Source organism: Ranitomeya imitator, chromosome 2 (assembly GCF_032444005.1).
Source record: "Ranitomeya imitator isolate aRanImi1 chromosome 2, aRanImi1.pri, whole genome shotgun sequence".
Taxonomy (NCBI): domain Eukaryota; kingdom Metazoa; phylum Chordata; class Amphibia; order Anura; family Dendrobatidae; genus Ranitomeya; species Ranitomeya imitator.
Genome location: NC_091283.1, coordinates 185,886,737 through 185,906,728, shown reverse-complemented (window position 1 = coordinate 185,906,728; position 19,992 = coordinate 185,886,737). Strand labels below are relative to the sequence as shown.

General features: G+C 41.3%; 1 protein-coding gene across 1 annotated transcript in view; it reads left to right on the top strand.

The window, feature by feature from the left end:
• Positions 1-19,992, top strand: part of SLC6A8 (solute carrier family 6 member 8) — a 68,436-nt gene that overhangs the window by 27,692 nt on the left and 20,752 nt on the right. Inside the window, exons 3-4 of the mRNA XM_069748295.1 lie at positions 2,094-2,355; positions 7,200-7,332. Coding sequence (XP_069604396.1) covers positions 2,094-2,355; positions 7,200-7,332 — 395 coding nt within the window. The remainder of the gene's footprint in view (positions 1-2,093; positions 2,356-7,199; positions 7,333-19,992) is intronic.

The window sequence follows — 19,992 nt, the reverse complement described above, 5'->3', positions numbered from 1 at the left end:
TATGCATGACAGCGACCAACGATCAGGCCCCTGCTGGGAGATCGTTGGTCGCTGGGGAATGATCAGGACTTTATTTCGTCGCTGGATCACCCGCTGACATTGCTGAATCGGTGTGTGTGACGCCGATCCAGCGATGTGTTCACTGGTAACCAGGGTAAATATAGGGTTACTAAGCGCAGGGCCGCGCTTAGTAACCCGATGTTTACCCTGGTTACCATTGTAAAAGTAAAAAAAAAAACACTACATACTTACATTCCTGTCACGTCCTTCAGCGTCAGCTTCCCTGCGTCCCCCAGTGTCAGCGCCGGCCGTAAAGCAGAGCACAGCGGTGACGTCACCGCTCTGCTTTCCGGCCAGCGCTTACACAGTGCAGGGAAGCTAACGCTGGGGGACGCGACAGGAATGTAAGTATGTAGTGTTTTTTTTTTTACTTTTACAATGGTAACCAGGGTAAACATCGGGTTACTAAGCGCGGCCCTGCGCTTAGTAACCCGATGTTTACCCTGGTTACCCGGGGACGTTACTAAGCGCGGCCCTGCGCTTAGTAACCCGATGTTTACCCTGGTTACCCGGGGACTTCGGCATCGTTGGTCGCTGGAGAGCTATCTGTGTGACAGCTCTCCAGCGACCACACAACGACTTACCAACGATCATGGCCAGGTCGTATCGCTGGTCGTGATCGTTGGTAAATCGTTTAGTGTAACGGTACCTTAAGAGTTCCCATGTGGTTTGAGAGAATGATTTCCGTTTTTGTAGGGTATCTCTAGACAAGTCCTTGAAAAAAGATAAAATGTTGTACGGAGATGGAAGAAGTTTCTTGTCAGCATAAGGAGATTGTACTTTACCCCAATAGGATAAAAAGACACAATAACATTCCGAGCAATGTTAATAGAGAGAGAGAGCGGCCTGCAAATTCTGAAAACCTTCTCAATCAGGTTTTTTTCTTTATTTTTAGGTAGTAAGTGAAAAATCATTGTAGAAATATAGCTGAGAAGGCTGGACCGACTCCGGAATTCCCCTGATTTTTATGTTTTTCCTTTTAAAATCTTCATAGTTAGCCATGCAGTTTCTAAAGGAGATGATGTCCTTTGGAATCTTCTCCAGAGAATCCGAGAGTATGGGTAGACTTTGAGAATCTGGATTTCTTTTATCCAAAATCTGATTTTAGGCTGGCTGGTTATTATCTGCACTAAATCAGCTATTAGAACTGCTTAATCTGTCATGCTGTAGTTGGCAATCAGAGATCTACATGGTTGATAAATCTCATTGTGAGCATCATGTGTCTGTAGTTGGGACCCATGACCTTTCATGTGGGCTCCTGTTTCTTCTATTTTATGGTCCAATCCTAACTTACAAGGCTGTCTTATCTCTGAACGTGTCTCTTCTTCAGAGGGACTTCCACGCTAGAAGGTCAAAATATCATCACAAGGCTAGGCAGAGATGAACCCCCTAAAACAAAGAGCAACTTGAGCTTCCTGGGCAAAATAATGGGGCATCCCAATTATGTGTTGTTATGTGGTAGATGGGCATCTGGGTCTACACAAACACAAAGCTCAAGGGCATCTGCTAAGTAGGACGCTTCTTTAAAGGAGTTCTCTCCTGAAGTCAACCCCTGTTCAAATACCCTATATGGGTATATTTGTGCCATAGAAGATGGGTCCACCTCTCAAGACCACTATAGTAGCTGTTTATCAGGAGTGCCAGGGACATGACCGGGGGCGATCAGCTGATTTGTTTCAGAAACCCGCAATTTAAAAAGGACTGTCCTTGACGAGACAACTCCATAATTCAATATTCTGTAGCAACTATTTTCATTCTAACAGCAGTATATCGAGAATCAAGTCACTTCTAGATACTGATGCTTCGTAAAGCTTGGGGTAAATTCTGATCCACCCTTTCGAAAACCTGGTCCATGTGTTCACGCCAGGCCAAATTTATCATGAGGTTCTTAGAAGAAATAATCAATTTGTGGTGACCACATTCAAGGGAGTACCTACTTTGCCAAGACCACATGAGGATGTATGGACCATGACTGGTTTTGTTTTGAAGACTGGTTTTGACTTTCCTCTTACTACTTTGTTTCTTCTCTACAGGAATCGGATTTGCGTCTGTGGTCATTGTCTTCTTCTGCAACACATATTACATCATGATCTTGACGTGGGGGGTTTACTACCTGGTGAAGTCCTTCACTTCAGTCCTGCCTTGGTCGCATTGCAACAACACATGGAACTCCCCAGAGTGCGTCGAGATCTTCAGACATGATGACTGTAGCAATGGTACTGTCAACACAACCTTTGGGAACCTGACCTGTGATGAGTTATCGGACAGTGTATCTCCAATTACCGAATTTTGGGAGTAAGTGATATTTTTATCAGTTGATATAATATGAACTTTGTGACTAAAATAGAGTTTAGGATATCCTAAACATACATGGAGAACAGCCATTTTGAGAGTATTGTAAAAGTTAAAATTACCCATTACGAAGTGTTTATTTGGAGTACTTTTACATTAGCAATGTATAGCAGTATTATGTAGGCACTGTATGACGCTATTATTTATTTATGGATGTTGTATTGCATCTTTCGGCTCACAAAATGGTTGCGTCCTGTGTGTGAATAATTTTGGACGTAAATTAATTAAAGGAACACTTCAGTCAAACACTGGGGAAGCTTAGTGCAGAAATTAAGGAGGCGTAGCATGACTCGATAGATGGCATGACTCGAAAGACATAAAGAACACCAAAGATGGAAGTTATGCACCTCCACCATTCTGGTTTTGCATCAGAGTCCATTTTTGAATGGAGTGTTCCTTTACTTAAGGCATTATTTTGAGAGAAGGTGGAAGCATTATGTTACCCAAATCTAGTTTATCATTTAAGACAGTATTGAGAACCCTTTAAGTAAACATGATGTCCCCATCATATGATCAAGCCACTTAAGAGTATTGGGTTTTGGAAATGAATCATTTCAGCTTTTACTTACTTTACCTATTCAAAATGTATGTAAAGGCCACCCATTATGGGTGAAGGAATTATTTTCATGGTGAACCACTTTTGGATAACCTATTATCAGGTCACTGAATCTCTCACATGGACAATATATGGTAGAATGATTGACCACAATGAAGTGGGGACATCTGGTCTACTGTTGATAGCTAATAATTATCGGAGCCTCCGTGGTAAAATGAGATCAAGCCACTGGCCAAGCACCATCCACCCTGCAAGTGTTACTTAATCACTCTGCTGCAATGTGGGTCTTGAGAATCTCAGCAGCAAAGAGGTTAATATGCGAGTAGATTGGTGGTTCGCGTGAAAATGGAGAGGTGCCAGGGAATGCGGGGGCACAGTGGGAGGAGTTTGCAGCATGTTTTGAGACATATAACAAGTGCCGTGATATTTATTCTAGGCAACCATGACTATATTATAACTATGGGAATAGTAATGCCATGGAGATAGCATGTTCTTCCATCAGCTCCCCAGGTCAGGCTTGGGCAACTCTGGTTTTCCTTTTGTTGTCATGCTATATGTACCAGTAAGCATTTCCAGCCAGAAGAAACCTTTCAGTTTATGAAGCCTCCATATATCTTGCTACACCACTCAATGAGGTCTAGTCTACTGTAGTAGTGAAGTTAAAAAAATGTGTAAGCTGGGCGTAACTTTTTTCAGTCAAAGGTAGAAGACACACCCGGGCCCAAAGTCCACTGTCCTGTTTGAGAAGATACCAGTAAATAGCATATTATAGATTGGAAGCCTTAAGATTTTGAAGGCTCTGCACATTGTTGATAGGATTGCCTAATACTTTGAAGGCCTGGCACATTGTTTTGGGGGGTCCTTAAGGCCTAACACATTGTAGATGGGGAACCTTCAAGATTTTTGAACGCCCTGCTGGTATTTTTGGGGATTCGAGGTTTTGAAAGCCAGGCACTTTTAGATGAGGGACATTCAAGATTTTGAAAGCCTAGCACATTATAGAGGGGGACCTTCAAAATTTTGAAGGCCAGGCACATTATAGATGTTGGTTTTCAGGATTTTGAAAGCCCAGCATATTGTTTTTTTGGTGGGGCCTTTGTGTTTTTGAAAGCCTTGTACATTGTAGATGTGGGACTTTCTAGGTTTTAATGGCCAGGCACATTGTAGATGGGGTCCTTCATGATTTTAAAGGCCAAGCACATTGTACATGAGGAGTCCTTCAAGATTTTGAGGGTCTCCTGACTTACCTCAATTACTTATAGCCTTGAGTTGAAAAGTTGAGTTGGCTTATCACATACATGGCTACTGATTAGTAAAGCACCTCCAAAGGTTTTTGCCCTTTTCTTTAAAATTGGAGCCAGAAACATTAATGGAGCTTTCTCTGGGGCAAAGTACCAAACTGGTACTCTCGTTACCTTCATTTTACATGGTGCCTATTAGTGATGAGCACGCTCGGGTGGTCTCCGAATATTTGTGACTGCTCAGAGATTTAGTTTTTGTTGACATAGCTGCATGATTTACAGCTACTAGCCAGCTTGAATACATGTTGGGATTGCCTGGTTGCTAGGGAATCCCCACATGTAATCAAGCTGTCTAGAAGCCGCAAATCATGCAGCTGCGGAAAAGAAAACTAATCTCTGAGCAGTCACAAATACTCGGAGACCACCCGAGCGTGCTCGGGAAAACCCAAACAGCGAGTATACTCGCTCATCACTAGTGCCTATGTATGTACACAGAACGCCATAATAAAGCTAGTCACAAATTTGAGGAGGACTTGAGGTTCATCCAAGGTCTTTTCGTACATGTAGAATTGATAATATGTTTTCCTCCTCCGAAGACAGACCACTGGTTCACAGATGCAAATATAGAATCCCCAATTTATCAAGCTGTTTTTTCTATTACCCTATATTAGGCCTTGCTCAGAAGACGTCTGGTACTGCCAGTCCCCAAAGTTCTCTCGAATAAGGATGAATTGGTGTTTGGCCCTAAATAATACCGCCTACAGTGTGATATATAAAGGTTTTGTGGCTCCTGTTGGGCAGTATGAATGATATAATTTTATGCAAATGCTCCAAGGTCATGTAAGGTCTTGACTGTTGGTTCCAAACCATCATGCTAAATCTATAAATCAATAGGACTTCTGTTGTGGCGAAACAAGGAGTCTTCTGGGCTGGTAGGACATGCTTGTACTATTAGTACCGTAACAACTGGAAATTGTCCAATTGCCTAAGCCTGATGTAAAATGTAGAATTAATGTCAATAAAATGTCAATGTCCAATTCTCTATTTTTTTTTCTTTTTTTACTATTTTTGAATTGTTAGTGTTTTTGGGAACATCGTCAGTATAATTGTAGTTTCCCAATGTCATGTAGTACTTCACTTCCTGTACTTTTGTACGTTTTCTTGCTATGATGTTTTTTTGCAGTGCTGCGAGCGAGTGGTGATAGGGGAAGTGTGTCCATGCACTGCGCCCCAGCAAACCCAGGACAGGAGCGGATCAAATGGCCTCTCGCTGGCAGCTGCAGGGTGGGATGGTCTTGTTAGCATGAGTCTGAAACATGTGAGCTTGAAAACAGCCTATCCCATTTTTGATTATTATTATTATTTACTCTGTGTACCTCCTCCCCCTTTTCTTGATATGCGGTTTCTTGGTGATGTTCTAAGGCAATTTTCTATAAAAATTAACTCCAGTGTAAAAAAATATTTAAAAAAAAAAAATAACAATAATAAAAATAAAGAGGATCCTCAACTCCTCCTCCGACCAATTAACAAATCCTACAAGATTATATCATATGAAATAAAATAAAAATCGTAAAATTATTCTAACACCCCAAAATACACAATTAAAATGTACGTGAATTCCAATTAGTGTATAAGATTTACACCAAAGTCTACTAATTGTCTAGAGTCCCAAGAAAAGATGAAAAAAAATGACATAACAAAAGAAATACCGTAAAGGTAAAAAAAAAAACACAAGTCATAAAAAAGGAATATAAAATGTTGCACTATTTTAACATAAGACATTTTACTGGAAATTATTTCCCAGAGGGAATAACGGGGACAATGGATATAATCCTTTGATTAGTGTTAAAGGCCAATATAAGAAACATTTTTCTAATTCTGGAAAGATTTAATTTTGGCTATAGCACTTTATTTTGCAAAGTTGATCTCCTTGATTCCCCAGGATCCCCATGTCATTGGCACTAAATATATGGATCATTCACAGAACCATTGTATGTCTGTGTATATGCAGAAGGAGAAATGTCACTGACTACGGTTCTAATGGATCCTATCCCACCAAAAATGACGATACCTAAATGTGGGTTATGAATGGAGTCAGGCTTAAAACGAAATGGCTAGTGCTGCCGAGATGGCATCAGTGGGATGGATGATGCGTACACAATAAATCACCGAGGCGCACAATGTCTTGGCGCGGGAAGGACTTTTGCCATCTGTCCATTCATCACTTTATTTTCATAGGCCCAAGACGATTTGGCATCTACTGTTATTTACAAATCCTTATGCCAATTTCCGATCCGGCTTATTAATGGACATTACAAATATATTGGTTAAGACTTTTTTGCTTCCAGAAACAGTGCCACTCCTTAATGTAGGCCGTGTCTGGTACTGCAACTAAGCCCCATTTATTTCAACCTGCAATTTTTAGATGACACTCACAGCCAAGAGCGGCGCTGTTTTTTTTTGGAAATTAAAAAAATGGACTGAAACGTTGAACCTATATTTATGACACGTTTATAGCAATAGTCAAAATATTTATTTTTTTAAGGATTTATAGGACACTATAGTGGCGATAAATATGATAACTTTGGTAAAGAAAGGGACCACAACACTTTGTAGAGCGCCTAATCAAAGACTTTTAGGAAGAGAAATCTCTGAGCAGTGCCAAAGGGGCTAGAGTTCCCTTTGGTTTGGGATATCCATCACCTACTGATCATTTGATCACTTTAACTAGACTTCTCCTTTAAATAAGACTACTTGCCCCCTTTGGAACTGGACACCCCTTTCAAATGCCCCCTAGGCCCACATTTTCTAGCCTTACTGTTTGACCCTATTTCCTGTCTGTCCCGTCTCCTTCTTTTCCACCTCACACGTCCTACTTGAGCCATCACCAAGAGTCCATTAAGGACTAACATTTAAATGTGTAGCTACTGCCCCCTATCTTTAAAAAAAAAAGAAAGAAAAATGGACGCTCACTGCAATCATTCTTCCAGGAACAAAGTACTGAGACTTTCCAGTGGTCTGGATGATGTGGGCTCGATAAACTGGGAGCTACTCCTGTGTCTGATCGCCTGTTGGACTCTCGTCTACTTCTGCGTCTGGAAGGGGGTAAAGTCTACTGGAAAGGTAAGAGTTCGGCCCTCAAACCAAGAGATCAGACTTTTTTTATTATTAAGCCCACCCCTGAGCAACCAATAAGAAGCCAGATTTCATTTCCCTGGCACAGGTAAAAGAGATCTGATTGGCTACTATGAATTGAGTTGCCAGAACACCGATCAACAGCCAAGATTAAATGTTGACAACTCCTCTATGGTGACATTTATCATAAAAGGGCTTCTTCTTTTTTTTACGGACCCCCAAATAATAACCACAGGGTGGTCACCCAAGTTTGTTGTTAAAGGAGTTGTACAGTTTAAAAACATCACAGGAGCCCTGATATTCAGATATCTCCTCCAGTCCTGGCTGTGGCCACTTCACTTGGGCTAGACGCACAGTATAGTGTTTCCTGTCTTAGCAGGTGGCCAGTACTGAGTATGAAGGGGGATGGCTGACTGCTGATTTACATACATAAACCAGCCCCTTTGTTTGTAAATTGACAGACAAGAAGGTGGGGGCTTAGCTATTGACATGGCATGGCATACATAAAGCCAGCCCCCTTCTGAAGAAGTGCTGACACAGAGAACTTATGTGAAGTGAAGCTGCTGAAAGGATAGTTGAACATTAAAGCACTCGTTATAATAGAAGCACATTAGCAAGTTGTGCAACTTTACGCACATTTAAGCATCATCTTCTTTTAATTGTGTATTTTTTTTTAATTAGCTTAAAAACCGCTGTTTTCCTGAACCTGGAGATGTTTTTTCTTTTGTTCCTACGCCTCTCCATTCCTGAGATACGGCCATCTCTTATTAGTATATTAATCTAGTATTTTTATCCAAGTGGGTGTGTGTATTCTTGAGGACCATGCCCACTTGTCTAACAAAAGTAGATTTATATGCAGGGAGTAGATGGCCATATCTCAGGAACGGAGAGGCGCAGGGATAAAAGAAAAACATTGCCGGATTCAGGAGAACAACAGCGTTTACACCAGATGAAAAAGATCTATATTTATGGAAAGTGACAGGTCCTCTTTTGCTGTACAAACTCATTAAATACTGTGACTTTTCGAGCAGAACTAACATTTTTAAAGCACTAAGTATTGTCGGTAAATATTTTTCCATGTGTCTGTGCCCATTCCATGCCCAGTTTATAGCTGCCAGAAAGGATTATATGCCATAGTAACCTTTACAACGATAAATTCTCTTAGCTGCAATGATTCCCAGTCTGTAACTTTCCACATGCCACAAACAAGCAGGGGTGGGCTAGGCGAGCATGCAGACGTCTCAAACAAGACGGTGATTGAGGCATAGTACTGGCAGAGACAAGTCTGTGTATCTGACGCTGCTGCTCATCCAGATCTCGCTAAAGATAGAAAAAAAAAATACAAAAAACTTATTCTACGTCGCCAAAGTGTGCACACAAACCGCACACAGCTCTGATTTATGGGACTTCTCGCACTGTCGGTGCTATTTTAGTTCTGTTTATTACGGCACAACGCTCAATTGCAGAATTGAATAGCAAGTTTTACAACAGGACGACTTGCCGGCTCTGAGATTCCTGTTCCAGTCAATACTGTTGGCACCGTACCACGCTGGCACTTGCTTATGCCAGGCTGTTCACACAAACATATACTGTGCGGTGCCGAAGAATTAACCCATAACTGATATCAGAAAATAACGCTCAGGCAACTGGTAAAACCGGACAAGAGCAATAAACCGGCTATATAAAAGCCTTTTTCTTAGGCGTTTTGCCGTGAATTGTTTTCCATAATTGACGGCATTGTAAATGCTGGAAGGCGGCACATGATGGAGGTCTTTCCAGCAGGTGGAGAGCTTTCAACGAATGCTGAATGTGAAAAAGACAGCAAATGGAAATTTCCATTCCCTGATTTACTGTCTATGAACTACAGTTCCATCATCATCTGTATTATATAGGTGTGGAAAATTGATGCCTCGGGGGTCTAGGTGATAAAGGTCCAGCCACAACCATGAGACGTTTATAATGCTGATGTCTTCTTATCTGACAAACGGACCATTTGGTTTTCCGAAGCTCAGTGGCCTGGGTGACTGCTATCAATACCCATCTAAAATGACGCCCATGAGTAAAATAATGAGATATGTTTAAAGGGGTGATTGAAGCTAGTCGATATTTGCAGGACAATCAACAGCAAGAAAGAACAGAGACACTTCCAGTCTTCTATGGTCCTTCTCCTCCAGGCTCCTCCTTATCCTCAAGACTTCTCCATCCTCCTCACCCAATTCCAGACACCTCAGTCCTCCTTTAACTGCAGACCCCTCTGTCGTCCTTGTTCAGGTCCCTATGACCTCCTCCTCCTCATCCAGATCCCTATATTGTCTCCCGCCTCCTCTTCTAATACCCCTATATTCTTTTCCTCATTTTCTAGATCCCTACTTCCTCCTCCTCCAGACCTCTACTTTTTTTTCTCCTCCAGACTACTGCATCTTCTTCCTCCTCCAGACCCTTATGTCCTCCTCTTCTTCTAGACCTATACGTTCTCCTCCTCCTCCAGACCCCTATGCTGGAGGATTAATTTCCCGAAAAACAAAAGGGTCAACCACTAAAGTTCCAACAGTCCGATCCTTCTCTCCTCTAACATTGTCTGTTGGGGAGAGTAGTGAGGCCACTCTATACATCAGATGGTCAACCAGTCGTGAAAAAATCAGTGGGTGCGTCTGACTTTTATCTAAAGATTTGTGGCCTTTAGTAGGTCTCTGTGCATGGTGCATACAAGTGTTCATCACAAATGTGACAAACTAAATGCTGATTTCAGTCTTGAGTAAGGCTGGGCTGACATTACCGTATTGAAAATGGGTCCAGTCACAACCACAAATTGTGGACCTTATTGCCTCCTTCTGTTAACTTTGGTGCCAGAGCTGCCTTTACATTGAATTCATTTTTCTGGTCCATAAAAAAGAACAAAGTACTGAACTTCGCATTCCCCCCCCCCCCCCCCCCGCGGACCATTAGTCCGCATGGAAAATTAGCCATGCACTGGCTATAATAGGCTTGTGGTGCACACAGATGATGATATTAGCCAACATTTGGTACAGTCTCTAATAGATAACCAACCACTTTCCATAAGATGTGGAGGCATCTGTCACCATGAGCCATTCTTTTTATGCTCCATAAACATTTGACTGAATGTTTATATTCTCTACGAGCAAAAAGTAGGATTTTCGAATGAAATTCAGTAAAAACACTTCCATTGGTCTATAATATCATACTTGTATGGCTGTATCGAGAAAATCCAAAGCAAGAAGATATTCTCATGCTTAGCCCTTATCACTATCTGGACACTTGTCTATGCTCTACCACAATAGTCTCCAACCAATGGTTCTTCAGCTCTTGAATTACTACAACTCCCAGCAGGCTGAGAGTTGCAATTTCCAAACAGCTGTGTAATCACAAGTTGGAGAGTTAAATGTGTATGGCCAGCCATACATATGAGAGACCACTTGGAGAGTCACTGGTTGGAGACAGCAATTATGCTGTATGGTTGGTGAAGATCTTTATGGTTAATATTATTTTATATTATTTTACAATGGGAAATGCATTGATTCAGTGGTCCACTATATACACTCAAAACTCACTTCTTTTTCTTCCCTGTAGTCCTCTTCACCCACTTGGATGGTAATGGACAACAGCTTGGCACTTAAACCAGTGTCAAGACATTGTCTACAAAAGCACAGAAGTGAAGAGGACTTCACTGTGCAGAAATTAGGAGAGGTATCTGTAGAGTCTGATCTGGAGTCGATATTCTTTTAGAAGGTCTGGGCTCTGTATTTATTAAAGGGGTCTAATTTTGGTCTGTATTTAGAGAGTGTGATATAGATCGCTTCTGAGAATCTCCCTGATGTCAATTTCCCTTTAAGTGAGTGAAGGAGGTAGACCGTCCTGAATTGCTTGGCAACCATCTAACAATGAGGAGGAATGAATGAGACCATAAAGAAGAAGAATGCACTTGCCCTTGAATTATCATTGTCGGCCTCTCCTTATCCAGTCATCCGTCCCTTCTCTCCCGGGGAGACTTTGGTGGTTGCACAGAGCATGTCCTGGGACCAAGTACATACACAGCAGGTGGCCAGAAGAGAGATTCCAGCATAAGTCTTTAGCTTAATCCAAAGATCTTGCAATTGAGCTAAAGAATAGTTGAGACTGACCGAGATTTCTGCAGTAGTAGAGGAAGCAAATGTGTACACAGATCTGTAGTGGAAAATTCCTTCCATCGAGAAAGGGGCACTAAATCTACACAATGGCACAAAGTATAACAAATCGCTTGAGAATATAGATTACTGTAGGTTGGTTGGACTAGTTTATGTGTAGTGCGTCTCCTCCTGTACACAAGCCAGAAGTTTAACTTTAGGGGTGACGAAGTAGCAGTCTTAGTAAGTCTTAGGATCCCCAACTTAGACCATGTCCCTCTAAATTGCCCCCAAAAATTGACAGGCCCTTGTGTCAAGTAAGAGCCAGATTAAGATGGGGGGAGGGGAGGGTATCTTTAGCTTCAAATTATAGTAGGCATAGCTCATTAATGACTCAGAACAAAAGCCCACATTCTTAGATGGGTCATCTTTAGAGCAATACCATCCTTATTTCCACAGCACCATTACCTATTCTAAGGTTTACATCACCCAAGGCTGGAAGAGCTAGTGTCCACCAATGAATTCCATGAATTATGTGCTATTGTAACAACTTCAGGAGTTTTGGTTAATTATTTTATATAGTTTGCCACTCTTATCTCAACATTCTCACCCACGAGTCCAACAGGAACCTTAAACTTGCCAATAGTTCATAGATACTCTTAAAAGGGGTTGCCCACTTTGGACAACTCATACTAATTAGAGGGGTCCCTTAATAATAAGATGGTCACAAAGTGTCCATCAGCTTGGACCTTTAGTGATCATCTGTAATCTTTGGGGGAACCAGGCAATGAGTTGGGTTTAGGAAACCTTCACATTTTTGAGTTGTGTGGGATCAGCTGAGTGAATTAGGTTTTGGATTATGACATGTAAATGATGAATTTGTGAATGAACTCGATGACTAGCCAGGAATGACTTTTCAAATGAACTAAATGTTGTCATCCTTTCATTATTCTTTAGCATAGTTTTCAAAGACTCTTTTGGGGACCGTACAAGAATGCTTTTTCAATGCCTTCGATGCCAACTGGTGGCTGGCCAGTATAGCCAGTCATACGATTGAGACTCTAAGGTGTGAGGAATTGGCCAGAAATGTTTGAGAAGATATGGAGGTGCAAGAAACAACCAGGCTTTTCTGTCCTGGTTAGCAAGGCACAGTACCAAGATGGGAGGCACATTTTGAACTTTGGTATTGGTCCTTTTCCTTTCTTTGTATTTCACTGTATTTCACAAGTAGGATCCTGCAATGTGGTCACAATTGTCCTTGTAGTGAACTTAGAAGGTGACCACAAAAACAGACAATTGATTGATATCTCCTAACTAAGGTAATTTACCAACAACCAAATGATACCCTTCCAATGGATGTGTCTAGCATTCGCTCCCAAAGATAACATAAATCTAAATCAGACAGAAGATGTGAAGAACAATGATTTTATCTTCTGTAGGCATCATGACTTCTCCACTGAAGGTTCCTAATTATGGAAAACAATTAGTGTAACGGTACCTTTACAAGTAGGTAAAGTCTAGATCAAATGTGATTGTTCTTTAGACTCTTTGATACTAACACAAGGAGTATCTTCTGACCTGAGAGAAGATCCTGTAATGAATTATTCTTGGCCATTCACTCATGGTCTCCTAAGCCTCCTAAGGACATCTCAATTGCTAATGAGTGTCTCATTTTCAATTAAATTCTTATAAGCCAGACTGGTTACAGTACATGTATAGTCAAGTTTTCCTACTTAAATATATTTGTAGCTCTTTGAGCTTTTTTCCTATGCTGCTTACAGAGAAGTAAACTGCCATCTTGACAAATTCTATACCGTTAGCTTAACTGTCCTTTCATTGATATCTCATTAGAATCCAGGATTGACTGATTAGTTAGAGAATTTTCAGTAGAAAATAGCTTAAAGGAGACCCTTTACTGGATTGCTTTAATGGAAACTGAATATCTCCTCCAATTGCAGCTGTTCCATTGATTCTGAAACAGTTTTTTTTTCTGTGCCCCTCTGTTCCAGAGTTATGCTTTTCAGTAATAAGGATGCAGATTTTCCTTTTAACCAACTGGGAATAAATCACAGAAATTCTCTGTGGGTGTGGCTGTGTTTTGATTGGCCAGCATCATAGAGGAGAAAAAGTAAACGCCCATAGAGCAATTCTATGACACAAGTCCAGTTGATTGAAGGGAAAAAATAGTATCTTTATTATCAAGGGGCATAACTTTGGAATGGAGGGGCACAGAAGAAAAAGAAAAAACTGTTTCAGACTCAGTAGAGCAGTGGCAACCTGAGGAGGCATTTAGTTAAAATAAAAAAATCCATTGAAAAGCCTCATTTAAGGAAAATGTCACTTCAGTGGCTGGCACTGACTGATAATCCTCCCAGTCAACGCCATACACATTTATGTTCTATTCAGCCAAGCCTACTTTTGCTCTGAACGAGATATAGGGGACGTAATGGTGTACCCTAGAAGGTTAACCGCTGCTACATATCTCTGGTGGCGTGATGGTTTATCTCCCCAAGAACAAAGGGATATGGTGTTGTGTTTCAACATCTGGTGATGTTCAGAAGGCCTTCATGCACCACCAACAGCAACCTTAACCTAAAGTGTAAAAATTACTAAACATGTCTGGTGCATTGCCTGACTTATGTCCCTTAACTCACATATACTTTGGCACTATAGTTGATTCTTGATACCATTGCTTACTACTGACTGTTTTACGCTGAATTACCCGTATGTCAGTGCCTATAACTAGCTTGTGCTTAAACATCATTATCGGTGAATATGTCACCAGGATTAGTAATGGGTCAGTATCCGTAACTAAGGTCTAAGGGGTAACATATCTCCTTGTGGAGAGTGAAATTACGGCTCTGGCATTCCAAGGAGAGGAGACTTATTCGCCATGCAATGTTCCTCGGAAAAATTTAGCTTCCAACACGTGGCGCTATAGAGTTCAAGTCCTCTTCCTCTCTGAAGTGGCAATTTGCATATCCGTAACTACGTAAGTAAGATTTCGGTCTCATGCTGAGTAGCATTTGATCCCTCTCAGAGGCTGCCTCCCCATGTAATCCCCGGTATTCTTAGGCTGCTGTCACACTAGCAGTATTTGGTCAGTATTTTACATCAGTATTTGTAGCCAAAACCAGGAGTGGTGATAAATACAGAAGTGGTGCATATGGTTCTATTATACTTTTCCTCTGATTGTTCCACTCCTGGTTTTGGCTTACAAATACTGAGGTAAAATACTGACCAAATACTGCTAGTGTGACGGCTGCCTTACCCTGTAACCAGCTGAACAGGATTGACTATCTAATGTCTCATCTTGACAGCCTGACATTTTTAACAGCCTCCATTCAGGTCTGAGGAATGACCTTCCTCTAAAGAGTCTCCTCTTCTCTGATTCATTGTGACAGAAGATTATCGCCTAAAGCCTGGACTGCCTACAGTTACATAGCATGTCTTAAATATTAAATATATCCTCCTTTAAAAGTATTCTCCCTAAGGCTATGTGCACACGTTGCGGATTCTCTGCGGATCCGCAGCGTTTTTTGAGGAGCAGAAACGCTGCAGATCTGGACGTGATTTACAGTACAATGTAAATCAATGAGAAAAAAAAATGCTGTGCACACTTTGCGGAAAATCCGCCGCGGAAACGCTGCAGTTTAAAAGAAGTAGCATGTCACTTCTTTTTTGTGAATCTGCAGCGTTTTTGTACCCATTCTATTATAGAAAACCGCAGGGGTAAAAACCGCAGCAAATCCGTAAGAAAACCGCAGCAAAAACACACAAAAAACGCGATAAATCCGCAGGTGCATTTTCTGCCAGGAGAGGCAGAATCCGCACCAGAAATTCCTAAGCCTAATCCGCAACGTGTGCACATAGCCTAAATGAGCTCTCCTCAAAATGGCCTCCTTAACCAAGTTCTTAAATGAAACCCACCCTAAATGTGTCTTCCTTAAATATGATCTTTTTAAAAGGAATTCCTTTAAAAAAAAACAACTATTGTTCAAATAAAAATGTTTAAAAATTATATCTATATTTGAAAGCAGCACTAGCAAAAAAACATAACAATTGGATGCACACCCTTTGGAATAAATAACTGCAATCAATCATTTCTTATAACCATCTACAAGCTTGTTACACCTCTAAATTGGAATTTTGGAGCACTCTTCTTTTGCAAACTGCTCCAGGTCTCTCATATGTGAAGGCGCCTTCTCCTAAGAGAAATTAAGATGTCTCCAAAGGTGATCAATGAGATTTAGATCCAGACTCATTGCTGGCCACTTCAGAACTATCCAGGGCTTTGTTTCCACCCATTTCTGGGGGCTTCTTGAAGTATGTTTGGGTTCATTGCCCTGCTGGTCCTAGGATAGACCCAAAATCTGTTGGTAATCTTCAGATTTCATGATGCCTTGCATACAGTCCAGTCACCCAGTGCCATAGGCAGCAAAACAATTCCAAAACGTCTGTGAACCTCCACCATATTTGACTGTAGGTACTGTGTTCTTTTTTTTGTAGACCTCATTCTGTTTTCTGCAAACAGTAGAATGATGCGATTTACCAAAAAGCTCTATCTTGGTCTCATCTTTCCACAAGACACTTTCCCAGAAGAACATGAGCTTTCTCACGTACATTTTGGCAGACTGCAGTCAAGCTTTTTTATGCCTCTGTGTCTGCAGTGAGGACCTCCTGGGTCTCCTGCCATAGTGTTTAATTTCAATCAAATGTTAACGTATAGTTTGCACTGACAGTGATGCACCCTGAGCCTGCAGGACAGCATGAATTTCTTGGAACTTGATAGGGACTGCTTATCCACCCTCCAGACTATCCTGCGTTGCAACCTTTCATCAATTTTTCTCTGCCGTCCAGGTCAATGGAGATTAGCAACAGTGCCATGGGTTGTAAACTTCTTGATTATGCTGCACACCATTAACAAAGGAACATCAAGATTTCTGGAGATGGACTTGTAACCTTGAAATTGTTCATGTTTTTCAACTATTTTGTTTTTCAAGTCCTCAGACAGTTCTTTTCTCTTTCTGTTTTCCATGCTTAGGGTGTCACATACAGACACACAATGCAAAGAGAGCCAAATTTTCCCCTTTTTATCTGGTATCAGGTATGATTGTCATACTGCCAACACCTGTTACTTGCCACAGGTGAGTTTGAATGAGCATCTTATGCTTGAAACAAAGTTGTTTACCCACAATTTTGGAAAGGTGCCAACAATTTTGTCTGGCCCTTTTTGGGGTTTTGACGGAAATTGTGTCCAATTTACCTTTTTTCTGTTTCTTATTCTGTTGTTGCAATACTCACAAAGGAAATAAACATGTATATAACAAAATGTGTAATTGCAACAATTTTCTGAGATAAATATTTTCTAAAATTTTCTAGAAAAATTTAAGGGTGCCAGCACTTTTGATCATACTTTTGATTACATGTTACCAATCATTGTGTAAAAGAATGAGGAGGTGAGCTGTGACATCACATATTGTGAATGGTGGATCCTGTGTTCTCCACTGTATATAGAGGTGTTATTTGCAATTGTACAGGAGGAGGAGGAGGTGGGCTGTCACACCACCTATTGTGAATGGTGGATCAAGTATTTTTTTTACTGTATATAGAGGTGTTATCAGTCATTGTACAGGAGGAGGAGGTGAGCTGTGATATCACCTATTGTGAATGGTGGATCCTGTGTTATCTACTGTATATAGAGGTGTTATCAGTCATTGTATAGGAGGAGGAGGTGAGCTGTGACATCACCTATTGTGAATGGTGGATCCTGTGTTCTCTACTGTATATAGAGGTGTTATCAGTCATTGTACAGGAGGAGGAGGTGAGCTGTGACATCACCTATTGTGTATGGTGGATCATGTGTTATCTACTGTATATAGAGGTGTTATCAGTCATTGTACAGGAGGAGGAGGTGAGCTGTGACATCACCTATTGTGTATGGTGGATCCTGTGTTATCTACTGTATATAGAGGTGTTATCAGTCATTGTACAGGAGGAGGAGGTGAGCTGTGATATCACCTATTGTGAATGGTGGATCCTGTGTTATCTACTGTATATAGAGGTGATTGAAAAACAAAAACCAAGGTGTGAACAGGTATCTACCTAGAGTCAGGTACACATGAATTGGCCAATTTGTGCGCTAAGCATTCTCAATTTTTCATATTTCTACTGCAATAATGCAATTTAATTTTCATATTTCATGTTTGCATGCTATAGCTCTACAGACTGCTGCCTTATTTGTTTGACTATATATGAGTTGGCGACTCTAGGTAGGCACCTGTTCACACCCAGTTCATGTTTGGCTGTCACGGTCAGTTTTTTGATCTGTATGTATTGGCCTTCTGACTGAGCACTCCGCCCCTTAGCCTCAAGCGTTTTTAATCACGGCAGAATCACTACCCCTCCACAGAGATATAAATTGTAGTCTAGGAGAGAATTCACATTAGGTTCCCATAGAGTTATAGACTGTCTAAGAATGGATTGGCATTAAGTTAGGTCCTGGAAACGAGAAATGCCTTAAAGTGGCTTCCAGGTACACATGAATTGGCCAATTTGTGCTCTAAGCATTCTCAATTTTTCATATTTATACTGCAATACAATTTTCATATTTCATGTTTGCATGCTATAGCGCCACAGAGTGCTGCCTTGTTTGTTTGATTTCCTATAAAGCCAACTTCTAGTTTTTATGTACGTAGAATGTAAAAGGAATGTAAGTAATTTTGTAAATTCTTTTTCTTTCCTTTCCTTACAGCATGTAATTCTAAGTATTACGTGTGATTACAAAAAAAGAGTCTGTGGTTATTTTTTCTTCCAGAAATAGCGCCGCTCTTTTTCCATTGGTAGAATCTAATATTACAACTGAGCCCCATTTATTTCAATTGTGCAGTACCCCAAACTGTCCATGGACAAGAGTGGCGCTCTTTCTGGGAAAAAAAAATATTTGGCCCCCTTTTTTCTAATCTCATAAAACCCCTTCAAATCCTTTCTCATCCAGAACTGTGTTTACAAGTGTGCGACTGCCAAGCTCATATTTCCCGGCATACCCTGCTGCTTTATTTTGAGAAGCATAGTCTTTACACCAGATACTGTGCAGTAATATGTAATCTGACTCTCCTGGAATGCAGAGTATTGAGTTATATGCTCTCAGCTAATCTGTCAGGGGCTTATTTTTTGCCCACGGGTTCCATTAGTAACCAGCTGCATTTTGAGTGCAGCTCTGAGGTATAATAGCTGTAAATAAGGATTAATACAAGGCCAAGTAATATAATGTATAGCTGCAAAGTGACTCAATATTTGGAGATTTGAACTATCAATCATATCTAGTCCATATATTTATTAAGTTTTATGTGTTATGAAAACAGATATCTCCGAGATGTTAAATGCTCATATAATTTCCCTTTTGCCAAAGAGGATGAATGGACAAGGCCCGGTGTGGGTTGTGGGCACTGAGTAAAGGGCAGCTGTTGCGTCTTGTGATCACGGTCTTGTCTGACTGAACACTATGGGGAATCATTGACTCACAGCCGGGGGCCACTAAATAACATTGATCTGAGTATGACAAGAGCCTTAAAGGGCTAGAAACCCTATAATCTATCTAGGACCAAAGGTACCTTCACACATAACGATTTCGTTAACGATATCGTTGCAACGTCATGCTTTTTGTGACGTAGCAACGATCCCGCTAACGATCTCGTTATGTGTGACAGCGACCAATGATCAGGCCCCTGCTGGGAGATCGTTGGTCGTTGGGGAATGATCAGGACCTTTTTTTGGTCGCTGATCACCCGCTGTCATCGTTGGATCGGCGTGTGTGACGCCGATCCAGCGATGTGTTCACTTGTAACCAGGGTAAATATCTGATTACTAAGCGCAGGGCCGCGCTTAGTAACCCGATATTTACCCTGGTTACCATTGTAAAAGTAAAAAAAAAAAAACAGTACATACTCACATTCCGATGTCTGTCACGTCCCCCGCTGTCAGCTTCCCTGCACTGACTGTCAGCGCCGGCCGTAAAGCAGCATCACATGTATGTAGTGTTTTTTTTTTTACTTTTACAATGGTAACCAGGGTAAATATCGGGTTACTAAGCGCGGCCCTGCACTTAGTAACCCGATGTTTACCCTGGTTCCCCGGTGCTGCAGGGGGACTTCGGCATCGTTGAAGACAGTTTCAACGATGCCGAAGTCTTCCCCCTGATCGTTGGTCGCTGGAGAGCTGTCTGTGTGACAGCTCCCCAGCGACCACACAACGACTTACCAATGATCACGGCCAGGTCGTATCGCTGGTCGCGATCGTTGGTAAGTCGTTTAGTGTAACGGTCCCTTTACTGTGCACTTGTAAATAATCTGCTGGCCCTGCTGAAGCAGAAGTTGGTAGCAGAGAAGATCAAAGTCAGAAAATGGGAAATGGTATCTCAGGGGTCCGCAACTCCAGGCCTCGAGGGCCGCCAACAGTGCAGGTTTTCAGGATTTCTTTAGTATTGCATCGGTGGTAATGTGATCATCTGCACAGGTGATGATTCCAA